This window comes from Chiloscyllium plagiosum, chromosome 5 (assembly GCF_004010195.1).
Source record: "Chiloscyllium plagiosum isolate BGI_BamShark_2017 chromosome 5, ASM401019v2, whole genome shotgun sequence".
Taxonomy (NCBI): domain Eukaryota; kingdom Metazoa; phylum Chordata; class Chondrichthyes; order Orectolobiformes; family Hemiscylliidae; genus Chiloscyllium; species Chiloscyllium plagiosum.
This window is the reverse complement of record NC_057714.1, coordinates 91,186,626-91,203,200: the sequence shown is the minus strand read 5'-3', so window position 1 is coordinate 91,203,200 and position 16,575 is coordinate 91,186,626. Positions and strand designations below refer to the sequence as shown.

The 16,575-nt window shown below is 39.5% G+C and overlaps 1 protein-coding gene across 5 annotated transcripts in view; it reads left to right on the top strand.

Moving 5' to 3' along the window:
• The first annotated feature begins 629 nt into the window (after window positions 1-629).
• Window positions 630-16,575, top strand: part of cul2 (cullin 2) — a 56,450-nt gene continuing 40,504 nt past the window's right edge. For 4 of the 5 annotated variants that reach the window (XM_043690635.1, XM_043690634.1, XM_043690633.1 and 1 more), the window contains exons 1-2: window positions 630-773; window positions 5,409-5,503. In XM_043690635.1, coding sequence (XP_043546570.1) covers window positions 645-773; window positions 5,409-5,503 — 224 coding nt within the window. In that variant the 5' untranslated portion in view covers window positions 630-644. The remainder of the gene's footprint in view (window positions 774-5,408; window positions 5,504-16,575) is intronic. The other variant, XM_043690637.1, reaches the window with a different exon arrangement.

Below are 16,575 nucleotides of genomic sequence, written 5' to 3'. Positions count from 1 at the left end.
TGGTTCAATGGCCGTCTTGTGTGTCCATGTGCCTAGTGTCAGCCTGCCCCTGCCGTCTCCCACTTTACCTGGCATTGTAATTAAGATAATACATTCACAACTTCATGGTGAACCATGCACAGGCAATTTGTGAAAAATAATAGGGTGTGTATAGGTCAAAGTTGAAAGCAGATCAACAAGTGATCTGTTTGTTTGATTGTAAATAATGAAAAGATTTTGTATTTTATTTATAAGTACAGTAAGAAAGTAAGTAGCAGGAATTTAATTAACAGCTCCTAAATTATTATGTAATATGCAGATTTTGTACATACTGAAAGAAGCAGTTATCAATGCAAATAACTAATTGGTGGGTATCAAATAAACCATATAAAATTCAAACTCTAAAAATAACTCAATTGCTGATTAGCTTGTGAAAAGACTATGTTGGCTGAAATATAAGTAGCAATGAAAATTGTTTTTTTTTGCATCTTTTGTGTACAAGTTCTTTTTGGTTGGGAAAAGACAAATTTCAGTCCTCACCAGGCACAAGTTTAATAAAAGTTTAGTTTGTAAGCTGTATCTCAAGAAATCATTCATAAAATTTAAGATTTACTTTTGATGATTATTAAACATGTTTTGTTAACTATTTTCCCCTGCCTGTTGCAATGAAGACCCTTAATATTCTCTTCAGAGACATTTATGCTTTGTGTGTTGCCTACCCAGAACCTCTGGGAGAACGACTCTACACAGAAACAAAAATCTTTCTGGAAAATCACGTCCAACATTTGTACAAGGTAATTTTTTCAGTTTTATCACCTTTACTGTAAACTTTAAATGGTTGCATTCAATGCATAAAGTGCAGAGCAAGAAAGTAATGTGGAGCCAAATCTTCCTTTCAAGGTCAGGAACCTGACACCTTGAATTTTTCCAAGGCCCTGCACCATTTTAGAATCTGTAATACAATGTAATATTCTAAGTATTAGCCAGTCACGTTGCATTTTGGGAAGCCAAATGCAATTGGAACTTTACAGTAAATGGCAGGACCATTAGGCGCATTGATATAACAGAGGGATATTAGGTGCAACTCCATTACTCCCTGAAAGTGGTAGGACAAGTGGATAAAGTAGTAAAGAAGGCAAGCAACATGCTTACCTTCATCAGTTGGGTTATTTTAGAGAAACGTTGGCAGGTTACAGATGTATAAAACTTTAGTTGTCACATTGGTGTATTGAGTGCAGTACTGGTCACCACAGTGTAGGAAGGATGTGGAGTCTTTGACGAGGGTGCAAAAGAGCTTTACCAGGCTATTCCCTGGTTTGGAGTGCATTAGCTTGGATTGTTTTTGCACAAGCTTTTTTCGCTGATGGATGACCTGACAGAAGGACTTAAAATTATGAAAGGTATAGATAGGGTGGATAGTCAGGGTCTTTTTCCCAGAGTGGCAATGTCAAACACTCGGGGGCATAGGTTTAAGGTGAGAGGGCGAAAGTTTAAAGGAAATGTGCAAGACTTTTCTTTTACACAGAGGGTAGTAGGTGCTTGGAAAGTCTTGCCAGGGGAGATGGTAACAGCAGATATAGAAGCAACATTTAAAAGATATTTAAAACAGACAGGCAGGGAATAGAGATACAGACCATGTGCAGGCAGATGCAATTAGTTTAGAGTGATATCATGGTGACTGCAGACGATGAACTGAAGGACCTCTTTCCCTGCTGCATTCTATATTTACTAATTGGCCTGCAGCCGAGTTCAGTGCCAGTTAGGGTGTGGGTATAGCTCACAATAAGCACAGCAGGATAATTTAAGAGGCAAACAACAGTTTCATCTGACCTTTGAATCAGGGAGACCAGGTGTAGAAACCATTCCTCTGCAGTGTCACAGTTTGCTGATTCCTCCCTTGAGCTCGTAGATTCATAGAGATGTACAGCATGGAAACAGACCCTTTGGTCCTACTCGTCCATGCTGACCAGATATCCCAACCCAATCTCATCCCACCTGCCAGCACCCGGCCCATATCCCTCCAAACCCTTCCTATTCATATACCCATCCAAGTGCCTCTTAAATGTTGCAATTGTACCAGCCTCCACCACGTCCTCTGGCAGCTCATTCCATACACGTACCACTCTCTGTGTGAAAAGGTTGCCCCGTAGGTCTCTTTTATATCTTTCCCCTCTCACCCTAAACTTATGCCCTCTAGTTCTGGACTCCCCAATCCCAGGAAAAGACTTTGCGTATTTACCCTATCCATGCCCCTCATAATTTTGTAAAGCTCTATAAGGTCTATAAACTTCAGCCTCCGACGCTGCAGGGAAAACAGCCCCAGCCTGTTAAGTCTCTCCCTTTCAAGTTTCACAACATTGTTCCGATAGGAGGGAGACCAGAATTGCTCTGATCATAGCTGGACTGTACAAGAGATAAGTCTTCTCTTCCTCTGGAAGAAGAGCTCAAGTGAACCACACAAAGCAGGCATGTCCAAAGGTGACCCTAGATTGCCACAGCCTCAAGTTCCTTTCAAATTCAAGCCCCTCTACCCTAGTTGTAACAATTCTATGCCAATGTATGAGTTTACATTGCCCCTTTTATATACCATTTTCACAGTGCTGTTATGAGTACTAATGTCTCTCCACTGTGTTTCCAACAGCTCAACACAAATGTGTTCCAGACTCTCTCTGCTCCCCTTGCTTCCCATGCGAAAATTGTAAACTGTTCTTCCCATGTTCCAAACATAAATGAGTTCAGCAAGCAATTAATTGGAAGTGTGCAAGTTACCAGCTCCCCATCCCAACTTCCCACCCTTTCTTTGAAAATCTAATTGTGTTACTGAGGTAGTTGCAACCACTGACATCTCCAAAGGCATGATTTTCAGTCTAAGTCTCAACTCATTGGGTGATTGAAAATTCAACCCATCAATTCTTCAATTTATTTGATTTCCCCAAGTATGTCAAAATGTAGATAAAACTCGCATTTTGTTAAAAACCTTCAAAAGTAATATTAAGATGTTTAAAATTGTCATCTATGTTATTCATCTGGTTGTTTGTGTTCCACAGCTGATGCTTTTACAGTCCTTATAGGATTACAATCCGAATATTTAATCTTGTTTGTCAGTACATTTCCACAATTGCTCAGATTCGCTCAAAAATGAGGTCAATTTCCCTTTAAATCAAGGACCTTTGTCTTTTAAAAACTTGTCATCAGATGAACTCATCACCAATTGATACCATTGTTATTTTTCCCAATTCCATACTGAATAAAAAGTCTTTTTTTGTCTCTGCTAAATTAAATGGTGCAAGTTGCCCAACTATTAATGTGTTTCACTTAGTCTTGGCACCCTGGACTATGGAAAATAATAATTTCCCCTGATTTCCCTTTAATGATTTTTACTCTGGGATTTAAATAGGAAATGTTTATTGTTTTTGCTCCATTCTTTTGTCAAGAAGTGTCTTTTGTGATTGGGGAAATCCATTATTCACTCTTCTCTAGTCCAAATTTTTTGAATATTGGACTGCTGTAAAATATAAATCGAAGTGAGTAAACATATTTTTGATTGATGCAGAAAAAGAATGAGTAAAATATTTTGTTTTGTCAAACCAGAGTCTGAGCTGTGCTAATTTATCTGAAAGGAGATTACTAAAATAGATGTATTATTGGGATCACAGCTATTTTTCACCTTGCCCTCAGAACCACTACATTATGAGTAGGATATAGTATATAGTTTCTTTTTACAGCACAGAAACAGACCATTTGGTCCACACTGATGTTTATGTTCAACTTGAGTCTCCTCCTAGTTTTCTTTGTCTAAATTTGTCGTTCTTTGCCTCTATTGGTGGCACGGTGGCTCAGTGGTTAGCACTGCTGCCTCACAGCGCCAGAGACCCTGGTTCGATTCCCACCTCGGGCGACTGGCTATGTGGAGTTTGCACATTCTCCTCATGTCTGCGTGGGTTTCCTCTCAAAATCGTAAAGATATACAAGTCAGATCAATTGGTCATGCTAAATTCCCATGGTGTTAGGTATATTAATCAGGGGTAAATGTAGGGTAGGGGAATTGGACTGGGTGGGTTACTCTTAGGAGGGTCGGTGGGGACTTGTTGGGCCAAAGAGCCTGTTTCCACACTGTAGGGAATCTAATTTCCTTCTCACTTCTGTTGGTTTTTACTTCAATCACATGGTGAGGCAATGAACTTGATGTTCTCACTGTTGTCTAGGTCAGTATGTTTTTTTCTGAATTTCTTTGTGGCTTTTACCCAAAAATAATTCAATGATTTAAAACTGGGACAAATGCTGCAAGCAAACTCTAAATCTGCATCATATTTATTGATGTCAGGAGGTATTCTAGGTTGATTCTGGAGTTTAGAGGGTTGGCTTATGAGGAAAGATTGAGTACACTGGGAATATACTCTTTGGAATTTAGAAGAATGAAGGGGATCTTACAGAAACATAAAAATTATGAGGAATAGGTAAAATAGAAGCAAGGATGTTGTTTTCACTAGGGTGTGAAACTGGAACCAAGGGTCATAGCCTCAAGGTAATGGGGAGTAGTTTCAAAACTGAGTTGATGAGGAACTTCTTATCCCAAAGGGTTGTGAATCTGTGGAATTCCTTATCCAGTGAAGCAGTTGAGGCTATCTTGTAAAATGTTTTTAAAGCAAAGATAGATTTTTGAACTGTAAAGGAATTAAGGGTTATAGTAAGCGGCCGAGTAAGTGGAGCTGAGTCGACAAAAAGATCAGCCATGATCTTATTGAATAGCAGAGCAGGCCTGAGAGGCTGGATGGCCTACTAGTGCTCTTATGTTCTTATGTCCTACCAAAACTCATAGTTGGGCAACTATCAGAATCCAGTGAAGTCATGACTTTAATACCTTGAAACTGCAGTATATGTTTACAATGATCCATGCATCGGTAGATAAGCATTGCTAAACAACCTATGCAGAATATACTGACTGCTCCACTTTCCTATGAAACATGCACACCAGATAGACATAGTAATGCTTCCAAAATTTATAAGTCACCAAACTTTGTAAAAATAGTGCAGAGGTACTAATTTGTCTGGTTCCACATTATAACTGTTTTGAAGCAGAAATGTTCCACAAAAGTGACTCAGAGCTAAATAAAGATATGAACATAGCAAAAGTAGTCGTGCACAGTACTAAAGCATTAAATTTTACAAATTCAAAGTACTTTTTACAGTGTGCTTTGCAATTTCACCAAAATCTCCAAAATTCATTATCAACAGAGATTCTGCAGTAAGTTGCCGATCATGACTTAGAAATAGAACAATAGAAACAATAGAAATAAGTGCAGACGTAGGCCATTCTGCCCTTCGAATACTTGTACTATTTACATTCATCCAAATCATCCAGTTGCCCTGATCTTAGAAATAATTTTGTCATTGAAAAGGATATGTCCTTGATATACTTTTATTTACAGAAAGTTCTGGATTCCGAAGAACAGATTTTGACTATGTACCATAAATATTGGGAAGAGTACAGTAAGGGTGCTGATTATATGGACTGCTTATATAGGTAAATAACTTTATCTTCTATACAAATCAAAGTGAATTTTTTTTCTTTCAAGGCATGTGTTGAAGTTGACAATTGAATTGATTTTAAAACATTTATTTTGTGCTCTTACTTAGTAAGAGGAAGATCTTCATGATCTGAGCAGCAGCTGTGTATATATATCATTTTCTTCCGCCTGTGATTTCTAACTTGATGACATTAATGTTAGACCTCTTTCCCTAATTTGTCAAGAGTGTGAGTGGTTTGTTGTTCCAGAAGCAATCTGCTCATCAAATGTTAGCCTGAAGAAACAGTTTAATTCAACCTATAAATCCACAATGCCATTCCTTGAACCACTGTGATTTACTCTGCATCTATTTTTTAAAATTATATTGAAATCTAAAACATATTCTTTGTGAATGCTTCAGATTGTGATCTGTAACCAGCACGTGCACAAGTTATTGAAAGTGGCAGGATAAGTAGAGAGAACAGTAAGTAAAGTGTATAGCATCCTTAGCTTTATGAGTGGGAGCATAAAATACAAGAGAAGGGAGGTGATGATGAACTTGTACAAGACACTTGTTAGACTTGTGGAGGTTGTAGAATGTTATGTACAGATCTGTGTGCCATATTATAGAAAATATGTAAATCACTGGGGAGAATGCAGAAGCAATTTGCAAATGTGTCTAAATACTGATAGGTTCCATGGACTTGAGGGATGCATCCTACGATATTAACTGAACGAGCTATAGAGATGGTAGATGCATTGCTGGTAACGTTCCAGGAATCTTTAGCTTCTGGAAAAGTCTGAGAAAATTGGAAAATTGCCAATGTAACATCTTTATTTAAAAGGAAAGGAGACAAAAAAAAACAGACGCTGTGAAATGGTTAGATTAATGTTCTGTTATTGGGAAAGTATTAGAGTCTATTATAAAGGATGTAATAGAACATCCTTAATACGATCAAGCAGAGTATGCATTGCCTCATGAAGAGGAAATCATGCCTGACAAATTTACTAAATCTTTGAGGAAGAAACAAGCCAAATAGATGAAGGCCTAACAATGGATGTAACATATTTGGATTTTCCAAAGATGTTTGGTAAGGTGGTACACGTTAGGCTATTAAGATGATCCCATGGTGTTGGAGGTGGTATAGACAATTGACTAGAAAGCAGAGAGTTGGCATAAGGGGGCCATTTTCATGTTGGCACTCTACAACTAATGATGTGCCACAGGAATTAGTGCTGGGGTCACAAGAAAGTAAATGTACTGTGCATACTATATATGAACAAAACTATGTGGAAAGACAAGTGATAATGGTAATACCGAGACTGCTGCGGGATATAGACAGGTTAAGTGAGAATAGTACCAGGGTTGAGAAACTTTGCAACGAATAGAGTCATAGAGATGTACAGCACAGAAACATCCCTTCAGTACAACTTGTCCATGCCAACCAGATATCCGAATCTAATGTAGTCCCATTTGCCAACACTCGCCCGATATCCCTCTAAACCTTTCCTATTCATATACTCATCCAGATGCCTTTTAAATGTAATTATTATCAGCCTCCACCACTTCCTCTGGCAGGAGGAAGATACACACACACCCCTTCTGTGTGAAAAAGTTGCCCCTTAGGTCCCTGTTAAATTCTTCCCCCCTCACCCTAAATCTGTGCCCTCTAGTTCTGGACTCCCCCACCCAGGGAAAATGCCTTGTTTATTTACCCTTTCCATGCCTCACATGATTTTATAAACCTCTATAAGGTCACCCTTCAGCCTCCAACACTCAAGGAAAAACAGCCCAAGCCTATTCAGCATCTCCCAATAGCTCAAACCTTCCAATCCTGCCAACATCCTTGTAAATCTTTTCTGAACCGTTTCAAATTTAACAACATCTTTCCAATAGGAGGGAGACCACACATTCCATTATTCCAAAATTGGCCTAACCAACGTCCTCTCAACTCCGAAACTCAGTGTTCTGACCAAAAAAGGAAAGCATACCAAATGCTTTCTTCACTATCCGAATTACCTGTGACAACACGTTCAAAGAAATGTGAGCCTGCACTCTAAGGTTTCTGTTCAGCAACACTCCCCAGGACCTTACTTGAAGAAGTTGTCTGTTCTTGTAGGTAAGACAGCAAAGAGGACATTTGATAGAGGTTTTCAAAACCATGAGCTGAATACAGAGGGAGAAGCTGTTCCCAGTCATAAAAGAAAAAAGAATGAGAGAGCATAGAGTTAAAGTGATGTGCAAATGAAGCACCAGTGATGTGAGAAAAAAAATGTTTTCAAGCAGCAAGTAGTTAGGGTATGGAATGCACTGACTGGAAATATTGTAAGACTGGGTACCACTGAGGTATTCAAGAAGATGATTATTTGGATGCACATGGTGGTCAGGGATATGGTGAAAAGGCATGAAACTGGTGCTAGATAATAAAACCAGTGCAGGCTGTCACAATTCCTTAATTCCTGATTTAAGACTTGTAGCTGCCAGAAATGTTCTCTAAGCAATTCAACTGTGCTGCAACCTGAAATTTGCCACATAATCGGTCACTTTAAATTTCTATGTTTGTTTGACTGCACAAGTAAATTTAAGGAAACCATAAGTCTCAAGAAATTACTTGCACACACACTAAAAATTGATGAGAGTCTTTGGCTATTGAAGATTCTTTGAAGGATGTTGAGGTTAAGTACTCATTATAGTGTACCAACCTCTGCTCTTGTAGCCGTGCTGGTACGGCCAGTGCAATCACATATTTGGCCTATAGTTATGTCTCGATATTGCTGATAGGATGGTAGTGCCATTAAAATTCTTAGGGGTCACTTGGAACTTGTTCGTGACTGTTGTTGCTTGGTGCACATGTAGTGCAAATGTTGCCTACGCGATTTTAAATGCAGGTTTTATTAAATTGTGAGCAGTTGAAAATTTGATGTGAAAAACACTCTGATGTGATTTGTGTTGTTGGAACAGTCCTTGAGCCATCGTACAGTGGTCCAATGGTTAATCTTGTATACCAGCTTTGAATTTGTGAGAGATATAGGTAAAGTCGATAGGAGGAGCTTGTTTCAATTGGCAGAGATTTCAAAAACCAGGAGTCATAGATTCAAGCTAACGGACAGATGGATTGGAGGGGATGTGAGGAAACATATTTTTATGCAGAGGATGGCGGGTGTCTGGAATTCACTGCCTGAGTTGGTGGTGGAGGCAGAGACCCGAAACTCATTTTTAAAAAGTATCTGGATGTGCACCTTAAGGCTTCAGGTCTGTGAGCCATGTACATGAAGATGGGATTAGAAAGGGCATCTGGGTGTTTTTGGGTCAGCCTGTACAAGCTGGGCCAAATAGCCCCTTTCTGTGTTGTGTCAGTTCTGTGATTCTGTGAAAATGGAAATATGCAATAAAACCAACAACAGAAAATTCTGGAGATGGTCAGAAGGTCTGTGTGGAAAGAGAATGAAATCCTTGAATTGAACACAGAACTCCAGCCCTGGTCCACCCAAGATGCCAAAATGTTTTAGCATCACTTTGCTGCTTTTGTGTTTTGTCTCTATTACTACTGCTTAATTAAGAGCCTTCTTATCTTGCCCTGACCCTTTGAAATATTTTGGCACACGCCTCTGTGTTGCACCTTAAATATTGTGCTGTTAAGTCATCTTATCCTTATTTTTCTTTCCAAACTACATCACTTCGCACTTCACTGCACTAAATTTAATTTGTCAGCTGACTTCTCTTTTGCCAGTCCTATCTGTTAAACAGCAATGTTCTATCTCTGTACTGTTTGATGCAGGCTTTCCTATGTTTTTTGAGATTAGATGAGGATTTTCTCTCTTCTGGCAAAATGGAGGTTTTCTCACTTTATGTAGCTCAGATGGAGGTTTCCCACTGTTTTTTGCAGACAAAATGGACACTTTCCCATCTTTCATTGCCAAGACATAATGCACATCGCTTTCCCAGATGTTAGAATCTTTATAAATCTTTCCGCCACCTCTTGAGTTGAAATTATTTTTCTCCTGGCTTTATCACAAAATCTCATGTTAAAATTTTTCTGTCAGTGTCTGTCTTATAAATATTTTAAATTAACCTTTAATTGCCTGAAATCTGCTCTGCAGTGTTTCCCATATTACAACCAAAATATTAATTATGTTCAGAGCCCTTGACGTAACTGCTGTAGTTGTCCCATATGGTGTCCACTTATGATGGCATCCGTGCTCACTGTGAACAATAAGTTTTCCTTTTTAATTTTTGTCCTTCCCAGTTTGGTCCTGAGTGCTGTTAATTTGAAGTTTTCCCCTTGCCTACAGAATTTTTTTAACTTTATTCACAGAACTGAACCTCAAATTGGGTCAACCCTGAAAAGTCCTCATTCTGTTGGGATGCTGTAACTGCCAAGTTTGACTGAATTTTTTTTTTCTCTCTTATTAGCTCACAGTTTCTCCTGCATCTCTTATCAGATCTGGGGTGAAGATTTTAGCCAGAAATTATACTTCTACCTTGCTGTTCCTTCCATGTGATGTGCTCTCCTGTTTCAAATAGATTTTTTTCAGCGTTGTTACCTTGAGACTTTTGAGCAACTAAACTCATCACAGTGTACCATGTTGTAAGTGCTGCAGAACCAACCACTGCCAACTAATAACTGGGGCCACCGTCACAAAAGGGATATTATTAAGCTGCAGAAGGTTTAGAAGAGATCTACCAGGATGTTGTCAGGAATGGAAGATTTGAGTTAGAAAGAAAGGCTGGATAGGCTGGAACATTTTTCATTGGAATGAAGGAGGTTAAGAGGCGACCTTCTAGAAATCTATAAAATAATGAGGGGTATAGATAGAGTTGTCTTTTCCCAAGGATTGGGGATTTCAAGATGAGGGGGCACATTTTTAACATGAGAGAGAGAGATTTAAAAAATACGAGGGGCAAATGTTTTGCACAGAGGGTGGTTCATGTATGGAATGAACCTCCAGAGGAAATAGTGGATGTGGGTACGATTGCAATGTTTAAAAGCCATTTGGATAAGTGCATGAATAGGAAAGGTTTGGAGTGATACTGGCCAGGAGCAGGCAGATGGGACTCGTTTAGTTTGGGATTGTGTTCAGTATGGACTGGTTGGACTGAAAGGTATGTTTCTTCGTTGTGTGACTCTGTGACTCAAGAATGTGGCCTTTTTGCTCTTTCAAATAAAACTTTAAACAAGTTGGACAGTCATCTTTTCTATACTGCATTTAAGGACCTGATTGGTTAACCGTAATAGAGAATGAATCATCAGTGAATATTAGGAAGAAGAGGCAATCGTCTTATGAACAAGATGTAGTTTATTGCATGTTAATAATAGATACAAGTTAATACGCTAGTTAGACATATTTGGTAAGGCAAACAGGTGCTAGGGTGACGCATTTGACCCTTTTGGGAGATTGAGATCGACTTTTCAATTCTCCACCCAAGACATCATCAGATTAAAGGAACCCACTGCAGTCTCCAGCACTAACTCAGGACTTCCTCAAGTCTATTCCTGTCCTTCCTGAAACATAGAAAGTAGAAGCCAGATTAAGCTTTTTGACCTTCGCTCCCACCCAGCCAATCAGTATGATCAAGGTGAATCATCCAACTCAGTACCTGTTTCTGCTTTATCCCTGTACCATTTGATCCCTTTAGCCCTAAGAAATGTATCTAACTCCTTGAAAACATTCATTGTTTTGGCTACAACCAATGTGTCAGAGAATTCCACAGGTTCACCACTCTCTGGATGAAGAAATTTGTCTTCATATCATACCACTCTGTATCCTTAAAGTATGAGCCCTGTCCTGGATTTTCTGGTCATCAGGAGCATCCTTCCTGCATTTACCCTGTCTGGGTCTGTCAGAATTTGAAACTTTTTTTTATGAGACACCCCCCTCATTCTTCTAAGCAATAGTAAATATCATCCTAACCACACTCTCTTCATATTTCCTGTCCTGGAATCAGTCTGGTAAACTTTTGTTATACTCCGTCCATGGCCAGATTATCCTTCCTCAGATAAGGAAACCGAAACACACACAGTACTCAAGGCATGGCCTCACTATGGTCCTGTACAGTGGCAGCAAGACATCCTGCTGTTGTACTGAAATCCTCTCGCTATAAAGGCCAACAAATCATATGCCTTCTTCATTGCCTGCTGCACCTGCATGCTTACTTTACTAATCCATTGCCATTTAGATAATAATCATACTACCAAAGTTGATAAACTCACACTTATCCTCATTATATTTCATCTGCCACACATGTACTACTCACTCAACTTTACTAAGTCACACTGAATCATCTCTGCACCTACCTTCCTGCTCATTCTCCCACCCAGCTGTGTTGTTTGCTAACTTTGAGGAATTGCATCTAGTCACCTGATTTAAGTTATTAATATATACTGTTATTAGCTGGGATCTAAGCACTGATCCCTGTGATCACCCTTTAGTCACTTCCTACCACTTAAAAAGAAATCTGTTTATTCCTGCTGTTTGTTTCCTGTCTGCCAACCTGTTCTCTATCCATGTTAATAAACCACCTGATCCCATGCGTTTTAATTTTACCCGCTGATCTCTTAAGGAATGCCTTCTGATGCGTAAACCAAATCCACATCAATACATTACTAGTTTGTGTAATGTAAAAACTTTGATATTGTGCCTCATCTAACCATTTCTATATATCAAAGAAAGACCAATGGGCCTCAAACCTTTCCCTACAGAATACCACTGCAAAATTTCCTCAAGTTTGGAAAAATCTTTCACAACTACTCTCTGCTTTCTGTCTCTCGGTCAGTTTTGTAAATGCACCATTTTTTTTCTCCTTTACATCCCTTAACGTGATACGTTTTTTCTTCCCCTCGCAACCTTTTAATTTTGCATGTTTTCTCGGTTATTAGAGAACATCGAATCCATATCAAGTTCACATGGACCCTCCGAAGAATATCCCATCTAGACTCAGCCCCCCACCTATTCCTGTAACCCTGCATTTCCCATGTTAGTTCGCCTAACCTACACATTCCTGGACACTATGGGGATATTGAGCATGACCAAAGCATCTAACCTGCACATCTTTGGACTGTGGGCGGAAACTGGAGCGTCCAAAGGAAACCCACACACATACTGGGGCAATGTGCAAACTCCAGAAAGACAGGCGCCAAAGGCTGGAATCGATCCAGGTCCCTGGTGCTTTGAGGCAGCAGTGCCTAACACTGAACTACTGTGTTGCTGCACATGGTTACGGATTATCTTACCTGTTTAAAGTATGGACAGTTTGATGCACTGCCATGCTGCAGTTGTGACTCTCAACATCCTGGAAGTGATTAAGCAGCTTGTAAGGCTTTGCAGAGCAAAATTAACAGGTAGAGACAACTTCTGCTATAGCATATTTCAGACTGTTTTGTAGGATTGGAAAGGAAATTGAATGTTGGCCTTTATTCCTGAGTATCAGCTCAGTGTAGTTACATAGGGCTTCAATGAAACAACACCTAGAGTTACCATGTGCAATTTTGGTTTTCTTACTTAAGGAAGAATATAATTGTATTGAAAACAGTTCTGAGAAGATTCGCTCAGTTGATATCTGAGCAGGTTTGGGGCGGCACAGTGGCTCAGTGGTTAGCACTGCTGCATCACAGTGCCAGGGACCCGGGTTCGATTCCAGCCTTGCGCGACTGTCTGTGTGAAGTTTGCACATTCTCCTCACGTCGGCATAGGTTTCCTCCAGATTCTCCGGTTTCTTCCCACAATCCAAAGATGTGCAGGTTAGGTGAATTGGCCAAGTTAAATTGCCCAAAGTGTTCAGGGATGTGTTGGTTAGGTGCATTGGTCAGGGGTAAGTATAGGATAATGAGGTAGGGGAATGGGTTTGGGTGGGTTACTCTTTGGAGGGTCGGTGTGGACTTGTTGGGCCGAAGGGCCTGTTTCCACATTGTAGGGATTCTAGAATTCTAGGACTATACTCATTGTAATTTAGAAGAATGAGAGGTGAACTTGTTGAAACCAGAAAAGTTCTGAGAGGACATCACAGGCAGGATGATTCTTTTTGTGGAATTTGAGCTGGAGGATATAGATTAAAAATAAAGTGCATCCCATTTAAGATAGGGATGAGGAGGAGTTGCTTCTCTGAGTGGGCTTTTAGACTTTGCGCTATGAGCAGTGGAGGCAGTCATTGAATGAATTCAAGGCTGTTTTAGACAGGTTTTTGATTGACAAACGAATCATGAGTTACAGGGGCTAGACAGACAAATGGAGTTAAGGCTCCAGTCAGGTCAGCTGTGGTCTTACTGAATTGCAAAACACGCTCAAGGAGCTGCCTGGCCTACCCCTGCTCATACTACTTCTGGTCATTAATGCTGAATTGATTATTTGCCAAATTGTCAGAAAATGTTGATTCTGGGAAACTAATTAAACCAATGCATATGTGTTTTAATTAGATTCGGGCACACTTTCACAACGAGATAGAAAATTACTGTAGTAACTGTTATCTGTTTGAGAAGTATGTAATACTGTTCCAAGCATGTTAGAACTTCATGCATCCAAACAATCAAAGAAAAACTGATGTTTAAAGTGCTAGGATTTGCAAGTACAGTGCTGCAATCCAATATGAAGGGTCTTTGAAAGGTGAAACAAGTAACTGATCTTATGCTTGTATGTTTATAGTAGATTAAATACAATTCATAGAGTTCTTCAGAGTGTAAAGTACAATACATTGACACATGAGATGCAGTGAGGTCCTCTCAAGATCTGCTTCATTTCCAATAAAATATTTGGTATGTTTTTTTTTTGTTTATTTTGAAACCAGCTTTTCTTCAACCATCTAACCTCCTGCTTACAGTCAAAAAGGCAAATGTGTAGCTTACACTTGGATCGTCATTGGCACTCATAGCATTAACTTCCATTTATGTAGCACCTTTAACTTTGAAAAATGTTTGAAAATGCTTCATAGAGATTTCAGATGCTGCACAAAACATGGTATAACAAGAAATGACTAAAATATTAGTCAGAGGTAGTTTTAAGGAGGGTCTCAAAGCGGGTGAATGAGGAAAGAAAAGGGTTTTGTTAAAGATTATGAGTGCTGGGACTTGAAATATTGATGCTGCTTTCTCCCCACAGATGCTGCCAGACCTGCTGCGTTTCTCCAGCAATTTCTGTTTTTCTTTCTGATCTCCAGCTTCTTACAGTCTTGATTTCTTTACTGATAAAAAAAAGTCTGTCTATCTCAGTCCTAGAGTCACAGTCTCTACAGTCCTCTGTGGAAAAGAATTCCGCAGATTCACTACCCTCTGAGAGAATAAATATCTCCTCTATCTTCCACAGGTGACCCCTTAGTCTGAAAAGTACAGTATTTGTGATATGAACGGAATTCAAAGGCATTGGTTTCCCCAATTCTTAGGCAGATGAAATTTTAGCTTGTCTAAGATGGAATATTGAGTAACCAGTCTAGTAATACAGAGGTTGTAGTTTGTTCAAGAGTGGGAGGGTGGGATTGATGTTAATCCATATCTGTGGGAGATGTTAAACAGGGACAGCATATCGGTGGGAAAGGAAGGGAAGAGACTTTCGAAGGACTCCACAGAAACTGATGATCTATCTATGACTGGATAAGAGTACAGCTAAGCAATATGATCAGCAATTCAGTGGAAATTAAGTCAGAGGGAGCAAGCAATGTTCTGGTCGACAAGGTAAGCTTGAAACCTGAAGTAAACATAAAAGAATGCTGAAGAAATCCAGAAGGTCTGGCATCATCCATGAAGAACCAAACAAGTTACCATTTTGAGTCTGGTCTGACTCTTCTTGACAACGTATGGACTATTTCTTCAGAAATAAGTGAATGTGGACAATTCCAAGTGCAGTACTTCAGGAAAGATAAAACCCTTGGAAAGGGTACAGAAGAATTTTGTCAAGATGTTCCCTGGGTGAGATACTTTAGTTGAAAGTAGAAGGTTGAAAGATAACCTTGTGGAGGCTTTCAAGATGAGAGGTTTTGATACTGTAGAGGGAGAAAATCTCTTCCTTTTGATGAGTGGGTCAAGAACCAATCGTCATCAATTTAAAATCTTTCCAGAATATCTAGAGAGGAGACGAGAAACGTTTTTCATGAATCGTTTACATTGTAGGATGTGGGAATTGCCCATAAGACTAGTGCCCATCTGGAATTGACCATAAGAAGGTGGGTTTTCAATTGTTATAAACAATATGATGAAGGGACTCAGTGTAGATGTGTTAGGTAGTGTGTGCGAAGAGTTTGACTCTGCAGCAATGGAAGCACAGCGATAAAACCATTTTCCAGTCTATTGTCCAACAGGAAAAAATATGTGGTTTCTTACAACATAGGCGTTTTGCGTGCTTGCCTTCATTATTGAGTCCTTTGACTATAGGAGTTGGGAAGTCATCTTGAGGTTGTGCAGGACATTGGTGAGGCCTCTTCTGGAGTACTGTGTCCAGTTATGGTCACCTTATTATAGGAAGGATATTATTAAGCCAGAGATGGTCCAGATGAAATTTACCAGGATATTGCCAGGATTGGAAAGTTTGAGTTATGAAGAAAGTCTGGGATATTTTTCACTGGAGCATAGGAGGTTTATAAAATCATGATGGGTATAGATAGAGTAAATGGTAGTTGTCTTTTCCCTAGGATGGGGGATTTCAAAACTGTGGGGCATATTTTTAAGCTGAAAGGTGAGAGGTTTAAAAACGACAAGAGGGCCAAATATTTTGCACAGAATGGTTTGCGTGTGGAATAAATATCCTGAGGAAGTGGTGGGTATGCGCACAGTGACAATGTTTAACAGACACTTAGGTAAGTACATGAAAAGGAAAGGTTGGAGGAATATGGGCCAGGAGCAGGCAGGTGGGACTAGTTTAATTTGGGATTATGTTTGGCATGGACTGAATAGACTGAAGGGTCTGTGTCTGTGCTGTATGTCTCAATGATTCAATATATAAAAACTCAGTCATCTTATACTAGCCAGTCAAGATTGCATTGTTCTAGAGTATTTTTAACGATTGATCTGTCAAATGATTCATTGACCATAACGAGGGTGGAAGACCTACCATTGGAATTCTTCCCATTTCCCTTGAAATAGGTTGAATTGTCAGTATCCCAAATAAT